This window comes from Phlebotomus papatasi, chromosome 2, assembly GCF_024763615.1.
Source record: "Phlebotomus papatasi isolate M1 chromosome 2, Ppap_2.1, whole genome shotgun sequence".
NCBI lineage: Eukaryota > Metazoa > Arthropoda > Insecta > Diptera > Psychodidae > Phlebotomus > Phlebotomus papatasi.
The window spans coordinates 23,068,553-23,090,339 of record NC_077223.1 but is presented as its reverse complement, the minus strand read 5'-3'; the positions used below and the strand labels follow the sequence as shown (position 1 = coordinate 23,090,339).

The window sequence follows — 21,787 nt, the reverse complement described above, 5'->3', positions numbered from 1 at the left end:
TTTACTTTAAAATCATTCTTAATACATTTTAAAATGAATAAAAATGTAGACATAGCATTGGTGGCTTATTCCGGCCACCTTCATTCTCATAGTTCCTTGCCCTTCCGGAATTCTTCAAATACCTTTTTTAGACCATCTTGCTCGTCGAAGCGATGTTTTTTGTTTTTTTGCATTGTATATATAATCTCTAGAGTATGCAAAAACTAAAAATTTATGGAAATCTGAGGAACAAAAAATGTGAGCGGAATTGCAAGCTGGCCGGAATTTGGTGCACTTATCCTATATGAAGTAGAATAACACATCTTTCAGGAAATATAATATTTGCTACACTCGGAGTACTTAAAGATGGTTTTTTTGCACTTTGAAAACGAGAAATGTTGCAGGATAGAGGGTTAACGCAATTCCCAGTGACATGTGTAGGTCAGCGGATGGGATTCGGCAGTTTTTCGGGTCCAGGCCGAATGAATCTTAAGGAAGCATCTTTTTATTTTTTTTATCTTTTTCTGTCTCTTGTATTTTTCTTTTTAACTCTTTATCTTTTTTTGTTATTTTTCTTTTAATTTTTTTCTCTTTATCACAATTGTAAGAGATGAACCCTATTTTGTGATTAAAAATAAATATTCTAATTCTAATATGAACCGGTCCCAATCGGTTATGAATCGAAAATGAATTGATAACTAATTTTTATCTCAAATACTACAAAAATAAATATCTTTTGAGTAAAATAATTTTCAAATTGTTTCAAAAGAAGTTCAAATGGTTGTGAATCAACAAAGAGTAAATGAAGCGACAGTACTTTTGAGATAAGTATTTAAGTCACGATATCGAACATTTTGCAAAGGATTCAGATGCTTTGCCACCCATTCAAATAATAAGAATAAAAATATATTTCTTTAAAAATATCATAAATTTACTTTCTTTTTATTTTACATTCCCCAAATTTTACGAGAATTATGTTTGTTTTTTTTATTAATTTTCCAAAGCACATTTTTTCTAATTAAAGACTGGGATAAGGTAAGTGTACCAAATTCCGGCCAGCTTGCAATTCCGGCCACATTTTTTATTCCTCAAATTTCCATAAATTTTTAGTTTTTGCGTACTCTAGATATTATACAATGCAAAAAATAATAAAAAATATCGCTTCAACGAGCAAGATGGTCTAAAAAAGGCATTTGAAGAATTCCGGAAGGGCAAGGAACTATGAGAATGAAGGTGGCCGGAATAGGCCACCAATGCTATGTCTACATTTTTATTCATTTTAAAATGTATTAAGAATGATTTTAAAGTAAATGAAGACGATAAGTTGTCTACAAGGTTCCAAGCAAAACTTCTTAAAAAGAAGTAAAAAAAAATCAATTTGTATTAAAAATATTACATTTCAAACTTGAGACTTTGGCGCTTGCATGCAACTATGCCGAGATTTGGCACAATTACCCTAGTTATTAGTAAAAAATCAATATTTCAATAGGGTAAGAAAAAGAACAACACTTACAAACGATGTTATTATTATCGTAAGAAAGTTAAATATAAAAAAAACAATTATACGACTTAAATAATTTATATCGAATTTGTTTCCATAAGAGCTTCTTTGGTTTTCTGCGCCTCGAAGAATTTTGTAAATTCCTCATTAATAAATTGAAGAAGAGTTTTCTCATATCGGGCTCTCTGATAGTATTCGAGGGCTTCCTGTAAAAGAAAAGCCCGGAAAATTATTTCTTCCATAGAACTTCTTATACAATCTTATCCTTACACTTCTCACTGTGAAAAAGTCATCTTTGGCTTCTGGATGTTTTTTATAGAACTCGAGATTGTCCAACATCATTTGATTCTCAGGAAAGAATAGCAAATATGTTACTGTACACTTTATAGCTTCTTCGATGTGTCCAATATTAAAGTAGGAAAACTGTAGATATTCATAGTGACTGGGAAAGACATCTGGGTACTTTTCTGACCCAACAATACTCATATCTGTCGTGCAATTCCTCTTGCATCTCAAGCAATAAGTAAAGTGATTAGCTGTTGAAGTGGCTAAGTCTGGATGCCATCCTTGATTGAAAGACCCTTCACAGAAAGCTCGACAAATATCCTCTTCCTGGACAAAGGTCTGCAAGGACTTTTCAAATTCTTCTATAGATTCTTTCCATTTAGATTCTCTGTACAAATCCATGCCCTTGAGGTAATACTTAACAAAACGTTTCTCTTCCAGATCCTTCAGGAAACTTTTGTGAAATTCCGGAAGGGTTGTGTAGTACTTGAGATTGCTGACACTGAGCTTGTGTTCAGGAAACATAGCCAGTACTGTTGTAGCAGCTGAGACAGCCTTGTCAATGTCACCATTTTTATAGTGGCACAATTGAAGATACTCATAAGCCTTTCTGCTGTGAAATATCTCCCGGAATGTGTCATCAACTTCAAAGAATCTATAAGCTTTAGAAAGATCTCGAAACAGGCATTTTTTCAGGCATAGAGTTTTTCTCACAATTCCATCATAAAAGTGAATATTCTCTGGATTTTCTGGATACAGGGGTTTACCATTATTTTTCTCATATTCACACGTGATCCTACAATTGGCCACAACCGCTGAATAATCTTTATATTCTTGCAGAGCCTTCTCAAAGAAATAAGCACATCCCAGATAGTCATTGTGCAGATATGCATTATTCCCCACAAGATAGTATTCAATAAAGGTCCCTGCATCACCTATTTCTCCAGGAACTTGTTCAGGAGCCCCTTCGGGCTTCTCAGGCGCTTTTAGAAAAACCTCTTCAATCACATAATCCAGACGATTCGTTATAGAATCATCGGAAATTCTCCCAAGCCCTACTGAAACTCTGCCGTATATGATGAGAATTGTGACGATGCACATGGAACTCTTCATCATCTCACAGAATTAATTACAATTTAGCACAAAAACAACATGAACATGTTATATAAAATTCACTATAAAACCGGACAAAGTGCTCACAATACTTTTATCAGTGGCTGACTATTTGACAGAATCTGAGCAATTTGACTCCAAGATCATTTTTTCTCGCCTCTTCCTTCATGATCCTCCAGAGTCGAACTAAATTTAAAGCATTTGGCTGGGATGTTTCTACAAGACCTCTCACAGATATTGCAATCATGTAGAAGTTATGTTTTCATGTGTTGATACAGTTCGCATGATATTTTTAATTAAGATAATAATTGTGAGAATATTATAAATTTTTATCGGTTGATTGGTTGTCGGTTAGTATGATTTTAATTTCTCAAAATAATAATAAGAAATATATCGATTTTTTTTGCTGATTCTCAAATCAACAAGAATTAATTTCGTAACACCTTATTGCTAAATTCAAAGACATTGTATTAGGGGAGAGTAGGATGGTTCACACTGTCGAAAATAAACATTTTTAAGATAAAAAATAATTATTTAGCAAGAGTTCTATATATTTATTTTCAGATAGTCAATAGGGGTAAGTGGGGCACCTTTGAATTGAGGCAGCTTTGAAATTGAACATTTTCTCCTATTTTTAAATAAAACTGGACCTTATGGTAGAAAGAAAGAAATGAAGAGTAGTAGCAACGCTTCATTTCCCCAAAATTGCATATTTTGGTAAAATTTTGAAAAAAGAAATATTAAGAAAAATTACGTACCTGTGGTGTTAGTCCATTTGATTGATTAGTCCATTATGGGGCCAGTTCTTAAACGGATGCAACTACTGACTTCATGTATTCGATGATTACAGTCCCATAAGTCATTACCCCATTACCTATAGAGACGTTTTTTTTTAATTATATATCTCACATTTTGTACCTAAAATATGTTTTAGTAAATACTTTTACTTAACAAACACGTGATCTATTTTTTTTTTATTTATACAATTATAGTCTTTACAATAAAGACTATAATAGCATCTTTTACAAAGATCTTGGATATCTAAGCACATTTAAATCGTTAAAAATTATTAATAACGAATCGCTGAAGAATCTATAACATGTGAATAAAATTTATATAATCCCTCTAGCTAGATATTGATTCTTTGGAATTTCCTTTCCGATTTCAATACCTTAGGAAACTTATTTGACATAAGGGAAACTGGGACACACCATCACAGAGAAATCCGAAAAAGTTAAAATAACATTCCGGAAATGTTTATTTTACCCTGCAGTATTGATCCGAAATCTGTGTAAATATAATGCTTTTAAGGTGTATCAGGGGTTAAAGTTATCCTTTTTCATGTTAATTTTACCCTTAAAAAGGTGTAAAATTGACATTAAAAAATGTTGATAATATTTTTACACAAGATTCCCCAGAAAAACTATGCAAGCCATTGTGAGGAGACCTCGACCTCAGGGCAGACCTAGGACAAGGTAGCTGAATAAAATTCAGGACCTTGCGTGGGAGCGCCTCGGGATCGAACCCGAACATCTTCCTGAAGTGGCGGAGGATCGACAAGCGTGGGCTGCTAATTTGGATGTCATGGGTCCGCGACCCCAATAGGGATAAGCGGTTGAAAATGAATGGATATTTTTACACCTAAAAATTGTTAAAGTTATGAGCAAAAAAAGTTATTCGCAACCCCGTTTTTTTACAGGACAGGACGACGTTTTAAAACTTTACAGGATGAGGCCTATATGAATTCACAAATAGAAATGATTGTCTATTGAAAAGATGGTCAACATAGTCCAAGTATTGTAAAAAAAAACCTGAAATTCCGAGATTTCGCATATAAGAGAAGCAGGGCACCCTTGAATTGGGGCAGCTTTGAAATCAGGCCTTTTTCTCCCACTAGGTGTCCTCAACTTGAAATCCGGGTTTTTTGATCATAAAAACATGAAAAATTTAAGAAAATCCAAAAATAATTTATTCCAAATCCCGGTTATCGCCACCTACACTTTTTTGCCAAAGCGTTAACATCAATAACGCTTTGGCTATCAATAACGCTAACAGCGTCAATAACTTTTAGGGTTTAGAATACTTGAACAATAACCACTTTCTTTCATTTTGATTTTTTCAATGGAATGCAGATACTTGAAAATATTTTACCGAGGCCCGTTTAATACTCTCGAAAGCTAATTTTATAATCTTCATTCAGAAACGCTTAAAGATCGGCGCCTTTAATTATTTTTGGCCGGTCCTTGATATCAAAATCACCATTTCTAAAGCATTTAACCAATTTTCTTGGGTGATTCTCAATGGTATATGTTGTCTGTAAACACCTTAAATCAAATAACGTACTCTACTCGATTTTTTTCTTAAGTTAAAGTGGTAAAGTAACAACAAACAAATTTGACATTGAGCAAATTTGCTTCATTCGAAAACTTGAAAAATATCGATAAACTTTTTTTTTAATTTTACTGCTGCCCGAATTAAAAAGTAGTCCGATCTTAAAAGAGCCGAATTAGCTAGAGTCTACTGTATTATCCTTCTCTTTAGGACTCTTCTCTTTTTTAACATCATTAAATTTAATTTATTTGAGTCCATTTTAGAGTCCGAAAAAATAGCATAGATTCGACAGATTTATGAAAATCTTTCGAGAAATAAAGGGAGATGACTTTTGATTTTATGAAATTCTACCTATCTAAAAGGGTATTCCGGAGGTATAAAATATTAAATTTTGGATAGTAAATCTAAGTCCTTACAAAAAGGGATCCAATTTATATAATTAAAAAGATACTTGCAGGTAAAATGAAAAGCTCTTTAAGTTCTCCTTGCGAGAACTTAAATAAAAATTTACCTGCTTTCGAAGCTCTAAATTTAGTTACTGCTCAATTTTCATTCTTTTGCTGAATAAACTTAAACTTTTACTGCTTATTTGCACAGTGCTTTTATAATTAAATCTACTTGGCTTTTACCCATCGAGGCTGACTTAGTAAATTTTCATTAAAATGAAATAAACTTTTATGGGGAATATTTTAGTTTAGACGATTTACAAATCGGTTCTGAACTAATATACATAAAAAAAACTATAAAATGCTCAATTTCGCGAGCATGACGCTTTTTGCTTATGGCCAAGATAGACTTACTGTGCTATCACACTTGCACATTAAAATTTTAATATGATTCACATTAATTGTCGTTGGTGGGAGTCCAAATGTGTAATTTGTGCGTTTGAATCATTTTATATTCAAAATTTGATCTATTTGTTGATAAAAAGGTAGACTTGGTCCGTAAAATTTGATATAAATTGATTTATAGCATTAATGCGAAAAATTAATGCGATTTTCTCTTTAATTTTTTAATGTGAAAAATATTTATGCTTTAGGTAAGTTTAAACTTATTTTTGCAGGCCAAGTCCACTTCTTTATCAATAAATAGAAAAACCCCAAATATTAAGTGACTCAAAGACACAAATAACATATTTGGACGCTCACAAGCGACAATTAATGTGAATCACATTAAAATTTTAATGTGCTAGTGTGATAACGCCGTTAGGCTGATCCTTGAGAATATTTAGTTTGTAAAATTTGGCAGTAAAGGGTTAGATACAGGAAATGTATGAAAAACGGCTCAAATCGATGATCATAAGCCCTCAGTGTACGACAGTTTGGGATAAATCCAAGGGGTAATTCATATTGAGAAACCTTCGTCAATTGTCCGAGAAATGATTTGCGAAACCCGAGAAACCCACTTTTTGCATTGCGAAACTCGAGAATTGCATCGCGAAACCCGAGAAACTCAAAAATTGCATCCTGAAACCCGAGAAACCCAATTCTTGCATCGCGAAACCCGAGAAACCCAAATATTGCATCGCGAAACCCGAGAAACCCAAAAATTGCATCCCGAAACCCGAGAAACCGAATTTCTGCATCGCGAAACCCGAGAAACCAGAAACCCTTGTCAGAAAAAATTGGAATGAGTTACCCCTTGGATAAATCTTTACTTCCAAATTTTACGGGCTAAATATTCTCGAGGATCAGTCTGTGTCTATATGGGGCTTTAGACCCAACTAAATAATGCGAATCTACGTTTATGGTACCTTAAGTCACAAGTTCGAGCATTCGACAAATCTTGAACGCTTTGTACTGAATTTTCATCAAATGTTAATCAAAAATTATATTTTCTTAGTAGAATGGTTACATTTCTATAGCAGTTTATGAGGATAAATTTCCAATTCGTGCTTTTTCAATATTCGATTATGCCGAGATAGATCTTCTAAATTAATAAAAAGACAAATAAAAGACTGGTATTGCAAGAGTTAACTTGAAAAATTACAATGATTTCAAATTACTTTAGAGTTTAGAGTTTTGATTATAGAGCGATAAATTCATTATTCATACTTCCTTATTTCTGTATTTTAAATGTCCAAGCTCTCACACATCTAAAAGAATGTGTTGAAAAATGTTTCAGCCATTCATAATCGATAGAATCATATTTTTTTCTTTAAATAGATAAAAATTATCAGTGTACTTCCTCTAGTTCCATTCAATATTTTTGTTGGTAAATAGTCCCAAAATATCATTTCCATGAAGTTGTGATGATGCAATTGCTGAAATTTCTAAAGAAATCCCCCTAGACCTTCTAATCCATCTCTGGGCTATTGAAATTGTGTTGGTAATTTCCCGAATAGAGTTCATCTGTATTTTGAGTGCCACAGGGCGTCTCGAAAAAACTCACAATTTTGCACTTTATCCGTGCCGTACTTTCTCTCTATATGTGATTTATGCAATCACCGCAATCACCACCTGAAGATGCACAAAAGTTCAGCCAGAAACAAAAATATAAACATTTAGAAAATACATTTTTTTTTATTCTTGTTTCTTGTCTCTTGTCTTCACAAAACATTACAAGAATCTTTTGCCTAATGTGCTGCATTAAATCTACAAGAGAAGGGAAAAAAACATAAAAGACCTCCGTATAGCAAGTTCTCTTATTCCGAGACATTGGACAACATTTAATTTAAATACAATGAGACTTTCTCACACATTCACAATATTGTGTTGATCTGGCATTATTCGTTTCCAGTAATAACTCCTAAAACAGAGTTCAACGCTAAGAGATTGTAGCACTGCTCTCCCGCCAAAATCCATGCGAGATCCATTTCTCTCAGAAATTCTAATCCCGCCCTGTGACTAACGGTATACCCACGATGGATATTAGAAGAATTTCTTGCCAATCTTCATGCCGTCATCGCTACACTTGATGTATTTGTGGTGTTCTGGCTGCGAAATGTGTGCAGATCCGATGTGCTTGAAGACACAGGTGATTGCCTCGCAAGGCTGCCAAAGCTAAAGATGGACACTAGGGATGTTATTCGGCTGATTTCCATTGGTTCCGCCACTGAACTCAGCTCTGGTGTATCGAGGGATTCTGCTGGTGGGTCATTTTCCTGGACAGGGCAACTATCGGGACTTTTTTCATCTCCGCGGCACAGTCTCTTGGGCAAAATAGACAAGACAGCCTCTTCTGTTTCCCATTCGGTCACTTCTCGTCTCCTCTTAGGATTATCGCGGATTTTTATATGATTATCCAGGTCATAGTATGTCAATTCGATGGGTGCTTCATTTTCTTTATCATCAACTTCCTCTTCGGCTTCTTCGGCAGTGCATTCTTCCTCATCTTCTTCTGGCTCATCTTCAGCCTCATCACTCCTACCGACAAGTTCTCCATCTCGTCGAATAATCAACTGATGCTGCTCTTTGTAACTTCGACATAGTGCCTCCTGTTGCTCGCAAAAATAGCGATTTCTCATTTGGGCCGCCGCGGCTGATATAGCCGCTGCCGCGGCCGCCGCCTGCTCATGAGGGTAATGTCCGTGGACCATGTGATACGCCTCCTCCATGAATATTATTCTCGCCTTCTGCAGCACTGTGGCCACTAACAGGTTCTTGTGCAGCGAAATGCCACCGCGTTCCATTCGCGACTGGGCAATTTTGCTTAACGATATACCAATTAAGCGTTGTGCCTCGGCAGCCATTGTCGTTCAGTTCGTCCTTAATTCGTTAAGTTTCTTCTATCGTTAAGTTCTAACCGGAAATACACTCCTATATCTTGCACTACCTATCGATTTCACTGCGAACTGGCACAAGTGAATCACAATTTTTCGTGTTGAAAATCTCCAGTTATATAAAATGTCTCTGTGTATATACAATCAAATCTTCGTCACTTTATGCTTTATTTTTTCGAGGACGTCAATGCGATAAGAATGAGTCAGAGGAAAATTTTCAGACTCACAAATACAATCTTGGTGTTAAATATTTTTTCCACGTCGTCGTCTCCTCCAATTTTATAAATACTGAAGAATGACTAAGTGTGATACAGCCAAAAAAAAAAATTGTCTACGTGTTTGGCGATAATTTCTCAATATCACTCAACAATGCCTTCTCACTCTGTCTTCGACACTTCTTCAGCTATTCTCAATTTTATTTTGCATTTCACTTGCTCCACATTAAAATCACCATCTGTGTTTTTTTTTCTTCTGTTGTATGTCTCTTCAATTGGGTGATTCAAAAAATATGTCCATTGATCTCTTTTCACCTTTCATCAAAATTTTGGGGTGTCTCACTATTGGGAAAAAATCCTTCCCGCCTTTTATTTCACTCTCTTTCCCGCGCATTCATCAATTCAATTGCTACTCCTTATTCCTTTCTTTGTCTCTTTTCCTGACGCCTTTCCCCCGCCACTATAAATGCTCTCAGTCTTTTCCACGATATCTCTTACTATCGAAAATCCACGACAACCTATTGTAAGTGTAGGTTGTGTGAAATTTTATTGAAAAACACACACACACGGGCACTCTTCCAATGATGAAGAAAAAAAAAGTGCCTCTTAAATCCAAACTCGATACATCATCCAATTCCTCAAATGACTGTCTCACTATATTTCTCTGTCTTTCTCTTAACTACACACTTCCACAATTGTTGTCCTCTTCCCTCACTGCCGTAGCCTACACATATACACACTAGTGTATAGTGTGATTAATATTGCGCGCGAAATTATTGAGCTTTTGAACAACGAGTCTCAAGTCGTTAACCGCTGAAACTGGATTGAGACTTCTGCCAGTGAGTGGCTCCTACTTATAAACTTTGCATCAATCTTTCTCCCTCTTCACTTGACGTCACGGCCTACATACTTTACGAAATATCTCTCTCACTCTCCAATACACTTAATATTCACATTCATGTGAACTCGTCGTATTCATAGTGATGAAGAAGAAGAAGAAGAAATGTCCTGGTAAGTGGCGAATAAATGCGGTGTTTGTGATTCTTGCATTAACCATTTGTAATGCAGTTATGCGTCATTCATTCCTTTGTACTTCACCAATGACTAATTCGTCCAATAAACATTTGATTGGTGTTGTCAAAATATTGTTTTATTGACCTTTACCCATTTTGATAAGTACAGGACTGGGAGGCTCCTGAATTGGCTATACAATTCACACATTAGGAGGAGGGTTCACATAATGCGCTTATCACTTTTCTGTTGGGAAAAGTTGCTCTTTCGACTCTAGTTTGGAATCCCTTAATGTATCCTTAGTCCACAACTATATTTTTTAAGTGACAGTTGTAATGGATTGTGTATCCTCTTTTCACATGAATCCTCTTTTGCTCCTTGCTTGAGATAAAAATTTTAAAAATGCACTAGATACTAGAACGTGCTGGGTGTTGTATCGAGATTATAGAGATATTTGTATTACAAGGTAATCATTTTACAATGTCATATAATACCCCCTGGCAAAAGGTTTTTTTTTTATATGCAGCTCTTTGAAGCCAACTCATAAATTGCTTCCAAACTCAGCTTATACTTCGAGTTCCGAAAAACTTTTTAGATGGAAATATTGAATATTTATTCCTCTTTACAAGGCACAGAGTCCTGTGTACAAGGCACACCTCAATTGTGACATTTATAGTTTAACGGTCACGAGTGCAGAAAAATCTCCATACGAATCTATATGTGAATGTAAGAAAGTAGCCTCACTTTTGACGGCCACTTTCCAGAGAGTAGGTCACATGTCATATCCCGTGTTGGAAGAATTTGCTAAGTCCATTGTAGACTGCCCAGGAGCGCATTCCTGTGGTGTAAATGTTTTTTCAATGCTCCCGGAGTTGTTGGACGAAGGTTATGCATTTTATTACGTTAATATTACATGTTTAAATCAAAAATACATAAATCGTTTAAATCAGACATTCAGATCTTTGCATCTGACGGAATTCGAACTCACAACTGTGAATCAAGTCGGTAGATCTATTCGCCCAAGAGCCAATGCTCTTACCTATTGCGCCACTGAGATCCATTAAGCTGTGAATACATTAACACACCCTTAACAAGAGTGTAGCCGGGCATCTGCCCTGAATGATTGCCAAGCGCGACCCAGCTCTGTGCCCTCATCCGAACTCCTCCAAGCCATGTTACCGATTGACTGACAGCGGCTCCTGTCAGCCAATCCCCCACACGGTAGGCAACAGAACTATACCAGAATCCACCAGCCATGCTCTATTTCACTCTAAGGTGAAAAATCTCGATTACAAGAGTAATCTTGTCGGGAGCTACCACTATCAGTTGTGCTATTGTGCCAGCTTTCCAAGTTCTCGGTTATTTTGATCTCACAATAATCACCTAAAGTTAGCTATAAAGCACCCAATGGCACTTGAGCTAAACAGTAAGTGATATCATTGGCTTAAAGGAGTCTTCGTCAGGAAGAGCATTCTTCCCCTAGGTTAAGATTTTGCCAGGAGTCAGTTCTCCATTTCGGATATTCCGATGCATCCAAGGCCACCAATTGGACCCCTTATGCTTCCCCACTCCTATTCTATCTTATCCCCCGATAACGGGTAGCCGCTCAATATCACAGCTCTGTGGGCTATCAGTGCCGCTACTATATCACATCATCCCTTCTCAGTGTGTGTTTGGGATCAGTGACAGCGAATATTTGTATCGACTGAACCACTTTCATGTCGAAACTCGTTTTCGTACCAGCCTCTATTGTTTAGGCGGTTCGCTTTTTTTGCCAATATGCACCATTGACATTACTATTCATTCATTCACTGGACGAATTCAAAGCCGATATGGCATGAGAAATCTTTTTCTGCTGCTGCTCAGCTTTGAACCCAAGACCTCGCAGTCATAGAGCTACTACTCTATCCACTGACCCACTCGAGGCTCTTCCCCTAGGTTATCTAGGTGTAACACTCTCATTACACCTTTACCTTTTCATGTCGTCTTGTCAGCGTCTATACAACCTTTCCAAGACTGATTCACTTCATTTTTGATTGTCGATTCTGACAATCCTTATGCCCTAGACACACTTACGACTTAAACCGAGAGATGACTTAGTGGAAAATGATGGAAATGAAGTTTAATCATTATGTCGAACATAATTACGCTAAGCCATCTCTCGGCTAATTCTCAAGTCTGTCAAGGCCCTTACAAAAGCTATATTTACTTACCTGACAAGTTGAACTGCAGGATTAGGTTTGTATAAAAAAAGTAAACAAAAAGCCCACCTACCTGAATCATATCCCAAGACCTAATACAACTAAACCATCCCATTGAGGAGAGTATGAGTTGTAAAAGAGACTTAGAATCGATTAGCCGGATCTGAACTATTGGCTTACCTTCCGATTAATTTACAACATCTGTGGTCCCTTGTATATCAATTCCATAAAGTCCCCGAGACAAAACATCGTTAATGGCACGAGAGAGAGAAGACACACATACAAATAATCAATTGAAGGAAAAAAAAGACAACAGAGCTGTACTTTTTTTTTTGTATACATACATTTTGCACCTCAACCAGAGGGGTAAGACGGATGGTATAGATGGAAGAATAGATTGTGCGCCACAGAGTCAATAATCCATTCTTCATCTTACCCTCCGCCGTTCCCTTCATCTATACCCCAGCAAAGAAAAAACTCGCGCTCGCGTCACCCACATTATAAAGTGCCTCGTAACAATTGAAATGCAACATATTGGACAATTGTGTGAATGAAAGAGAAAGATGCAATTGTCCTATATGGCATTAAAAACATATACAGTTGCTCTCTATTTTATACCTCTCACTCCCATATCCCCCATATCCCCACCCCCTCCTCCTCCTCCCCCTTCTGCTGCGGCAAGTATGTACTCTTTTGCTCAGAAAGAAATCATACTTGGAAGCTAATATCTCTCTCAGCAGTCAAACACACACTTACATACGCCAAATTCCACCAAATTGCCATGAGAATGTCTCTCCGCGCACCTCCCACCGCCCCCTTAGCCCCTCCCCGCCCCCAATGCCTCCTGGTCGCACAAGGTGCAACCAGACGTGGACTTTGGTGTCCAAAGAGGAGATACATCAATGTTGCCATTAAACCAACGCACACAGAGTACCACTTCCATCTCTTCTCTACTCTCTCACACGTGAATTCCATTCTCATCGCGAGATAATTTGCACCTTCCATTGAGCAAAGTCTTTTTTTAGCCAATCGCATAATCACCCGAAAAATTACCATTTGACTTGTAAAGACAATTTATTTACACCAAAAAAAATATATATATAAGTCAACGCAACATACAAAATGCAAATTAAACAATGTTCGGTAATTTATCTGCAACATGTTCAACCACATTCTTATTACACTTTTCTTCCAGCTCATTTACAAATTCAATGCTAATTGCTTTGACTTAAAATTTAATTTAATTTAATTAATTTAAAAATATCCTGCAGTATCATTCTCTTATTCTTTTATTTTATACCCCTTTTATTGTCTCCATTGAACAGATTTTGACATTTTCTTATTTTTTTTCCATACAGTTAACACATATAAATCGATTTTCGATGAATAATCTCAAGATCAGAATTAAAGATAAAGACGTTTTTGGAGGATGCATCATGCCAAAGCAAACCAAGGAAAGCAAATACAAGTGCTATCAATTGCGTCAAAAGCTCTTTTTTATGACACACCAAAGCAAGGAAATTTGATTAAGTTCAAGAATTCCTGAGCCAAAGATGAATAGGAAGGAACTATCTAAAAGAATTTGTGATTCTATTATCAGTCACAATTTGTTACGATTTCGTATCTATATCGCATAACTGGGGTAAAATGATACAGTAGAGCCTCGCTATAGGCTATATTTGGTTCCAGATTTGACACTTGGGTCGCACTATACAGTAGACTCTCTCTCAATCGGGAATATGGGGCAAAATGTCATCTGGTTTAGCGATAGAATTGAGCGTCAAAGCCTTTGTAAATTCCACAAAAAGCGCTCAATTATAAAGAATCACGATAAAATAGGAAGAACTATAGCGAATTTGAGCGAATTAGCTTCATAATTAAACGTGAAAAGTGTCAACAAAATTTGTCGCCCGATTGAGTGAGAGTCTACTGTAGTCCATGTCATTTTTTAAAATTATCAACGACTTTTAGTATTGAAATTGCTCGACGGCTTCCACTTTCTTTTGCGATCGTGGTGCTTGTCCTCGCTCTCTTCATTCTGGATCACAATTATCACAACTACTCAATTAAGTTTGCCAAAAATATTAAAATAATTATGACAACATTGCATGTCGCGTACTAAAAAACATAACCTAACTTAAAATCAGTGTTTTGAAATCAACGGTCGATAAATTGTGGACTATAGAGCGATGGCCTATAGCAGGGTTCTACTGTAACTTTTCGATACTATCGAATCGATAGTATCGATAAATCTATATCTGTTAGATTAAGTGAAAGTCGACATTTTACGCATTGTTGAGCCATTCATTATGACATTCTTAAAAGAATGAGACTGTTGATAAACATTTATATTAGTTACATGAAGTGCAGCTATTGTTTAAATTTTTCAGAATCGACAGTCGATAGTATCGAAAATAAGTTATCATGTCACCCCTGATCTCAAACCACACGATTTTGGATAACTTATTTCTATCCAATTCCAATTGATATCCAAATTCCTACAGAGAGAAAGGATTTTTAGTTACATTAGTTCGTCAATATGAGAAAAATAGCTTAACAGAGGTAGTAATACAGTTTGTCATTCTTTTTACGCTCCGCGGAAAGCCATGCAAAATTTTTGCTCAAAGTTGCCCGCGGATAGTTTGACATCGCGCCGATTTTGGTAATATTTTTCTCAATTCTCTTTTCTGATTGAGAAAATAATTGTTATCGGTTATGAACTGGTTAATTACTAGTTCAAAACCAATTGGAACCGGTTCAGTTTTGTCGCAAATTTCAAGACCTTTCCAAAGAGCCCAAACATGACCTCAATTGTCCACCTGGGTAATCTCTAAGCATATCCAAAAATAAAAAAAAAAACATTTCAATCCTTTTCCACTAATTCGTATATCGGCTTAAGTCTTAAGGATGTCTGGTCTAGGGCATAAGGAATCCAAATAACATGGATTTCTCACCCTACTACTTCACCTTCAGAAACCACTCTTTTCTGTTTTGAGAATATTTCAGTAAATTAACCATCGATTCCTAGGGGCATTATCCTAATACGGATTTCAGACCGATTGTTTTATATTTGTTCTCGAAGGTCTTTAAGTCATAAATCGGTCATTTATCCTTGTTTTACCAAAAATTTTAACTTATCAGAAATTAGAGAAATGCATACTGCTAAACCTTAAATCTGAAGCCCGTATAAGATTCTAATTCAACTACTCGTTCTTTAGCGACTAAAATCGATTTTAATAGGTCCTTGATAATAAAGATCTTTGTTTTAGATAGAGTGCTAGTAATTTTAAGAAATTGATTCTGGGGACCATTTAGTTCACAATCACAAATCTTCAATTTTGACAGTAAATAAGTAAACATAATTCTTTAAGTTTTATCTATCTCAACCGATTGAGAACCGGTGCACAGCGAAGATTGAAAAAAGGTGTATCGAATCTTCGTTACACCTTTTATATCAGAAAAATTCCATGAAGTCAAAATATACATCCCTGTCTTTTCCAAATATTTTGCATATGTCAAACCTATCCATTCACATTCTTCGTTTTTTGAACATCGTTTAAAAGACAACAAATGTGTGCTGAAGAATTAAGTGCAATTGGGAAAGGAGTTTCGCATTTTTTCTCATCCCGGAACGAGACTAAAGTTTGCATATCAAATAGACAGCGTCAAATAGTGGAAAATGAAGTTCATGTGAAGGACAATTTTTGGGGAGTTCCTCTGCAGTGACCAGATGGTCGAGACGAAGGACCGGACGGACAAAATATGATGGCAACTTTTCGAAACAATCTAATTTGGATCAGATTCCTTAAATCAGATTCCTTAATAAGGGCAAATGAGGGAATTTGGAAGAAATTCAAAAGTTAAGGGACTATAAATTTCTCTTTTTCGCGCTATAGTTTAAAAAAAAAATACATTCCTTTACGGTGGAATCGAAATATGTAAGGGGTGTAAGGGGTTATCTAAAACCGGTGCCGAACAAAATCACGGAGAGACAAAATCTTAAAAAGCCAAAATCCCGAAAAGCAAAATTCCGAATGGGTCAAAATCGTGAAAGCCAAAATCCAAAATTTTGAAAAGCTAAAATTCCGAAAAAGCAAAATCATGAAAGCCAAAACCAAAAATGGTCACAATCCTGAAAGGCATTGGAGATAATGTGTAAAATAATTTCCCAAAACACAGTAGGAGTAACTGTGACATTTTTTAAAAATTCGTCATTTTATAGCCTTTTCGGGTTTTTAGCGTTCGGAATTTTGACTTTTTAGTATTTTGGCTTTTGGGATTTGCGCAACTCTGGATTACGATCCATTCGAAATTTTTGCTTTAGGAATATTGAATTGCGGGATTTTGGCTCCTCTGGATTTTGACTTCTTGGAATTTTAGCTATTCAAGATTTTGACCCTATCAGAATTTTGGCTTTTGGGGATTTTAACCCCTTCGGGATTTTAGTTTTCCGTATTATGACTTTTGGGATTCTGGCCTTTTCGAGATTTCGACTTTCGGAATTTCGGTATTTTGGCTTTTGAAACCTCTGCTTTTCGGTATTTTGGCTTTTGGGATTTGCGCAAATCTGGATTACGATCCATTCGAAATTTTTGCTTTCGGAATAATGGGTTCCAGGATTTTGGCTATTCATAATTTTAGCTATTGAAGATTTTGCCCCATTCAGGATTTTGATCTAATCAGAATTTTAGCTTTTCGTGATTTTGACCCATTGGTAAGTTTGGTTTTCTGGATTTTGGCTTTCGAGATTTTGGCTTTCGGAATCTTAGTTTTTCGGTATTTTGACTTTTAGGATTGGGGCCATTAGGGATTACCATCAATTCGTGATTTTTGCTTTCAGGGAATTTCGCTATTCAAGATTTTGCCCCATTCAGGATTTTGACCTGATCAGAATTTTAGCTTTTCGGGATTTTGGCCTTTTCCGGATTTTGTCTTTTTTAATTTTGGCTATCGGAATCTTAGCTTTTCGGTATACTTTAGCGTTAGGAATATTGGCGTTAGCGATTACCATCAATTCATGATTTTTGCTTTCGGGTTATTGTATTCCGGGATTTTCGCTATTCAAGATTTTGCCCCATTCAGAATTTTGTCTTTGATTTTGTCTTTTTTAATTTTGGCTATCGGAATATTAGATTTTCGGTATATTTTATCGTTAGGAATTTTGGCTTTCAGAATCTTAGTTTTTCGGTATTTTCACTTTTTTTGATTGGGGCCATTAGGGATTACGATCCATTCGTGATTTTTGCTTTCGGGTTATTGTATTCCAAGGTTTCCGCTATTCATAACTTTAGCTATTCAAGATTTTGCCCCATTCGGGATTTTGGTTTTCGGGATTTTAGCCTTTTTGGGATTTCGTCTTTTTGGATTTTGACTTTTCAAGATTTTGGCTATCCGTATTTTGACTTTTCGGAATTTCGATCCACTGGGAATTTCGACTTTAACGATTTTGACCGAAACCCTCTCAAAAAATACAGATAACATTATCTTCTCGCTGCAGAACTTAAGCGAAACAATCATAAGATAATTATTATTATTTCCAAAAAGCTTAAAAAAATTGAAAATCTTTAAACAAGCTACAAACGAGCTCTGTTGTAAGTACCATATTTCTGAGTAAATATAATAGTTTTGTATTTGCCCATGTGACAGAAATTTCATGCAAATGTGAAGAATTATCGTAAAATGGATGATTTCATTTTATAGGCAATTCAATTTATAGAAGCTTATGACATCATTTCATGGTAGAGCGTTCTTGTGTGTATTTTTTTTTGTAAGAAATTGATATCTTCGAAAAACAATCAAGGTATTCTTGCTAGTTGGACTTTTGCTGAAGAATCAAATTCTTGATAAATACAAAGCAAAGAAATGGCACTTGACAAAAAACTACTCAAGGCATAAATTGATCATGCAACCGTGCACTCATTGATGGAATGTAACATCGGAACTACCAAAGAATCAGTCGTGTGTTTGTGTTAGACTGATCTCACAGCAGATGCAAAAACAATGAATTGGGTATTTGATATTTGAAGCGCGGAGTTAGAGAAACGGCAAAAAGAGTCACTTACCTGTATTGCTGTCCCACACACAAGCTCTTCGGGGTCACGAGTGGGGTCATCGTCGCAGAATTTCTCCAATCCGGCGCACTGCTCTCTTTGTCTCAGCAAAAATGATCTCATTCGCGACATTCTTCATCAATCACTCAGCACAGAAAAAAATCCCCAACTCCGCGGTGTTTTTACAGTTCCTCGTGAGTGGGAGTCCTCTTGGCGGAATTACCCTTGGGTCGTGGCGGGAAAGCCCAGAAGGACGAAGGGAGTCCTTTAGCGTCCCGGGATCGCTTCACAAAAGCCGTATAGGACGAAACACAGTTCCCAATGAAGTGATTAGACATCTCCAGAATGGCAAGATCGAGATGTGGATCATCTTCTGGGAGTCTATGAAAACTCACTCCCATCCTCTTGAAGGCTTCTGTGAAATCCTGGAGCATGTGATTGCTGTCTGAGGCCACAAAAACACTCCGAATTTCATCTCCATGATGGATTTCTTTGTACTTCTTCATGTCTCGCTTCAGCTGCCGGATTATTGTGTCCTTGGATGGGAAACACATCTCATGGCTCAGGGAACCCTTCTCATTGCGATACCCAACACATTGGGCCACAGCAAAGAGATTGGGGCTGTCTTTAGTGTGCTCACAAGTTCTCACCCAATCAATTCCATTCCTCAAATGTATCCCCATGAAAGCTCCCCGTGGTAGGTTTTCCTTCCGGAAATTCTGAGCCCTCTGCAAAACTGTCTCACTGAATTTCAAGTACTTCTGCAGTCCAATATTCTCCTTCTGGACAGGAAACGATGCTGGAGCTCCACTGAAAGCTAGCACGGGGAATTTACTTGCCGGATACTTCTCCATCCATTTCGCAGTCCCATCTCCATGGTGGACATCATAGTTCAGGGGACCATAGAACTCAGAGTTGACAAAATCAATGTCAAATTCATCCCAAAAAGCCCCAAATGGATTGCCATCCTTGGCATTGCAACTATTTGTCTCCCTGCCATCCAGAGCTTTTCTGGCCATGTAGCAAAATGCTATCCTCTTCTCCTCGGGCCATACATCCTTCCCCAAACTCTCCATAAATTCACCCATAAGAATCACTCTATGATACTCCCTGAGGGGCTCAACTTGGAAGTATCTATCGAAGGGTACCTGAATCGACTTGGCCTGTCCCTGTCGATATTCAACCCATGGAGGCAGGATCAGTGTTCTATTTATGTGTCTGGCAAATGCCAAAGCACCCAGGAAGTGATCTGCTTGATTGCCAAAGCGTCCTTTTCAATTAAAATGATATAAAATTAATAATTTCCACAGAAGACACCAAAGTGAGGTTATGGTCTTACCCATGCACGGACAATACGCAATATATCCGTTTGAATCTACTTCTAAATTATCACTTTTAGTCAAGGATATGCAGGAGAGTATCATAAATATATATTTATTGGCTAGTCTCAGCATTTTTGACCACAAAAAGAGTAAGACAATTTTCAGTGGAAAAACAAACCGGCTAACGACGCCTCCTTCTCAGTTTTTGTCTCGCTTTATTTGCGGCGAAAAGCTCATTCAAATTTAAAGAGTAACTGATTGAAGATAAATTGAAGAAATGGTCAGGATGAGGGCTAGGAACGCGAGGAATGATGAGAATCCTTCTGGGTTTTCATCAAATCGCTAGTTGAAATTATTTAAAAGGGAATTTGCTGCAGATTTGGGTAATTTTATTGAGTAAGCTTGGAGGGCCTGAAAGTGGAGAGTGCCGTTGCTCCTGGGGCCCGTATCCCGTATCCTCCACTTTGTGAAAGAAGATTTTACACGAGGTTCTCTCCGTGACTTTTTCTCCTATTTTTCCCACGAATATCGGAGAGAATCAGGTGAGATTTTCGTGTGGAACTTTTTGTGGAAATCGTTTTTTTAACATTCCGCGTGTTGTTTTTGGTCAGAAAAAAAAACTGAATACTGAAGTAATTATAAATTAAATGAATGAATAAACAATTAAATAACATTGTTATAAGCTTTAATTTATTCATCGCGACTCCTCTTAACACTTAAATGACTGCACCGGAATTTTTGCCAAATTTCTCTTTTTAATATTTTACTACAGTAAAAAAAACTTTTAAAAAAACCCTTTGCATTTAAACTAATTCAATTATAAATACGTATTTATACGTATAAAGATTTTCTCATTTTCTTGTGGTTTTGTATAAATTTTCTGAAAATTGTCAAATAATGCTAAAGTGAATTTTCAGAGATTTTTGTAACAAAAAGCCAATTACCATTTAATCTTTCTTTTTTTTTAAAGTAATTTGACAAGGATTATCTTCAATATTTTCTCATTTTCTTGTATTTTTTTTGTGATTTTTCAAACCAATTTTCAAGCGACAAGGCATATTAAATGTTATGAAGGTTACGAGTTTTCGCAAAGGAAAGTTTTCTTAGTGATTAACTCTTTCGCGTCATTAGGGTCATATATGACCCGGGGAAAAAACCATTTTTTTTTGACTATATACATTAATTGAAATCTATCGGTTTGTGGACGACATCATAATAGAAGGATGTAAGATTCTTGGCTAATTTTCTCAAGACTCCAGATATTCAGTAAAAGAAAATATTTGAGATCAAAGGTAACGAATTTCGAACTTTGTGATATGATTTTTCCTTTTCAAAATTTTTTATATTTATTTTTTTTTCAGCAAAAAGTTCTTTAGAAACGCAAAATAGAATATCCAAAGATTGTATATTGCATATTTTGATATAATAAACTTCTCTCAATTTTTCAGAAAAGCGCGTAGAATTTTCCGGGTCATATATGACCCTATTGTCGGCAAGGGTTACAGTGTTTTCGTCCCAAACCTATAGCGAAATGTAGTTGGGACGGGACATTGTTTTTCTTTGTGAAATGCAGGTGGGACATCTTGCTCCTGGACATTTCATCTTATATCTGATGAATTATAACATATTTTGCAATATTTTAGAGTATTCTGCAAGCGTCTCATATTGTGCAATTGTATTGTGTGTGAATAAATATGTGGATAAGTTTATTTTTGCCAAATACCACTCAAAATATTGTGACAGTGACTGTTCAAGGGATTACCAGGAAGATTCCTTGAACACCAGGAGTACAGTGTTCATCAAGACAATCCAGTTTGCCATGGTTTTGGCCAAATTAATAACTTCAAGCAAAAAAAGTCTTAGAAAGCCCGTAATTTAGACTTTGAAAATGGTATGTATACTTCCCTTGCCGACAATAGGGTCATATATGACCCGAGGTTTTTCCGAGTTTTCACGCAATGGAAATTTTTTTTCCTCTCATAACTATTATATTTGATCATAAAGCATTAGGAAAAACTCAATTTTACATGAATTCATCTGCTGAATCCTTAATTGAAT

The 21,787-nt window shown here is 36.2% G+C and overlaps 4 protein-coding genes across 5 annotated transcripts in view; all 4 read right to left on the bottom strand.

Moving 5' to 3' along the window:
- The window catches only part of LOC129803090 (alsin homolog), a 69,810-nt gene extending 56,455 nt beyond the window's left edge, over nucleotides 1-13,355 (bottom strand). Inside the window, exon 1 of the mRNA XM_055849427.1 lies at nucleotides 13,343-13,355. The gene's annotated coding sequence lies outside the window, so the exon portion shown is untranslated. The remainder of the gene's footprint in view (nucleotides 1-13,342) is intronic.
- Nucleotides 1,489-3,066, bottom strand: LOC129803102 (prolyl 3-hydroxylase 1-like). Its single transcript, XM_055849446.1, has 2 exons — nucleotides 1,751-3,066; nucleotides 1,489-1,686 (listed from the first exon to the last, which is right to left on the bottom strand). The coding sequence occupies exons 1-2, from the start codon at nucleotides 2,879-2,881 to the stop codon at nucleotides 1,558-1,560; spliced, it is 1,260 nt and encodes a 419-aa protein (XP_055705421.1). The 5' UTR covers nucleotides 2,882-3,066; the 3' UTR covers nucleotides 1,489-1,557.
- LOC129803103 (GDP-fucose protein O-fucosyltransferase 1) lies at nucleotides 3,660-19,935 on the bottom strand. 2 transcript variants are annotated; one of them, XR_008751839.1, is made up of 3 exons: nucleotides 19,747-19,925; nucleotides 18,420-19,677; nucleotides 3,660-3,752 (listed from the first exon to the last, which is right to left on the bottom strand). XR_008751839.1 is itself a non-coding variant. In XM_055849447.1 (2 exons), exons 1-2 carry the CDS (start codon nucleotides 19,859-19,861, stop codon nucleotides 18,590-18,592), a joined length of 1,203 nt encoding a protein of 400 aa, XP_055705422.1. In that variant the 5' UTR covers nucleotides 19,862-19,935; the 3' UTR covers nucleotides 17,230-18,589. The 2 variants fall into 2 exon arrangements, 1 of the variants encoding a protein (XP_055705422.1); XM_055849447.1 differs by lacking the exon at nucleotides 3,660-3,752 and having other exon boundaries at nucleotides 17,230-19,677; nucleotides 19,747-19,935.
- LOC129803115 (uncharacterized) lies at nucleotides 7,712-10,049 on the bottom strand. The gene has a single exon (XM_055849465.1). The coding sequence runs from the start codon at nucleotides 8,898-8,900 to the stop codon at nucleotides 8,103-8,105; it is 798 nt and encodes a 265-aa protein (XP_055705440.1). The 5' UTR covers nucleotides 8,901-10,049; the 3' UTR covers nucleotides 7,712-8,102.
- Nucleotides 19,936-21,787: the final 1,852 nt, after the last annotated feature.

Excerpts from the sequence above, each read along its gene's own strand:
- LOC129803102 (XM_055849446.1), bottom strand. The coding sequence starts at position 2,881 with ATGATGAAGAGTTCCATGTGCATCGTCACAATTCTCATCATATACGGC. Across the intron at positions 1,687-1,750 it reads ACTTTTTCACAGTGAGAAGT|GAAGCCCTCGAATACTATCA; the intron begins GTAAGGATAAGA and ends TTTCTTTTACAG.
- LOC129803115 (XM_055849465.1), bottom strand. The coding sequence starts at position 8,900 with ATGGCTGCCGAGGCACAACGCTTAATTGGTATATCGTTAAGCAAAATT.
- LOC129803103 (XM_055849447.1), bottom strand. The coding sequence starts at position 19,861 with ATGCTGAGACTAGCCAATAAATATATATTTATGATACTCTCCTGCATA. Across the intron at positions 19,678-19,746 it reads TGCGTATTGTCCGTGCATGG|GACGCTTTGGCAATCAAGCA; the intron begins GTAAGACCATAA and ends TTAATTGAAAAG.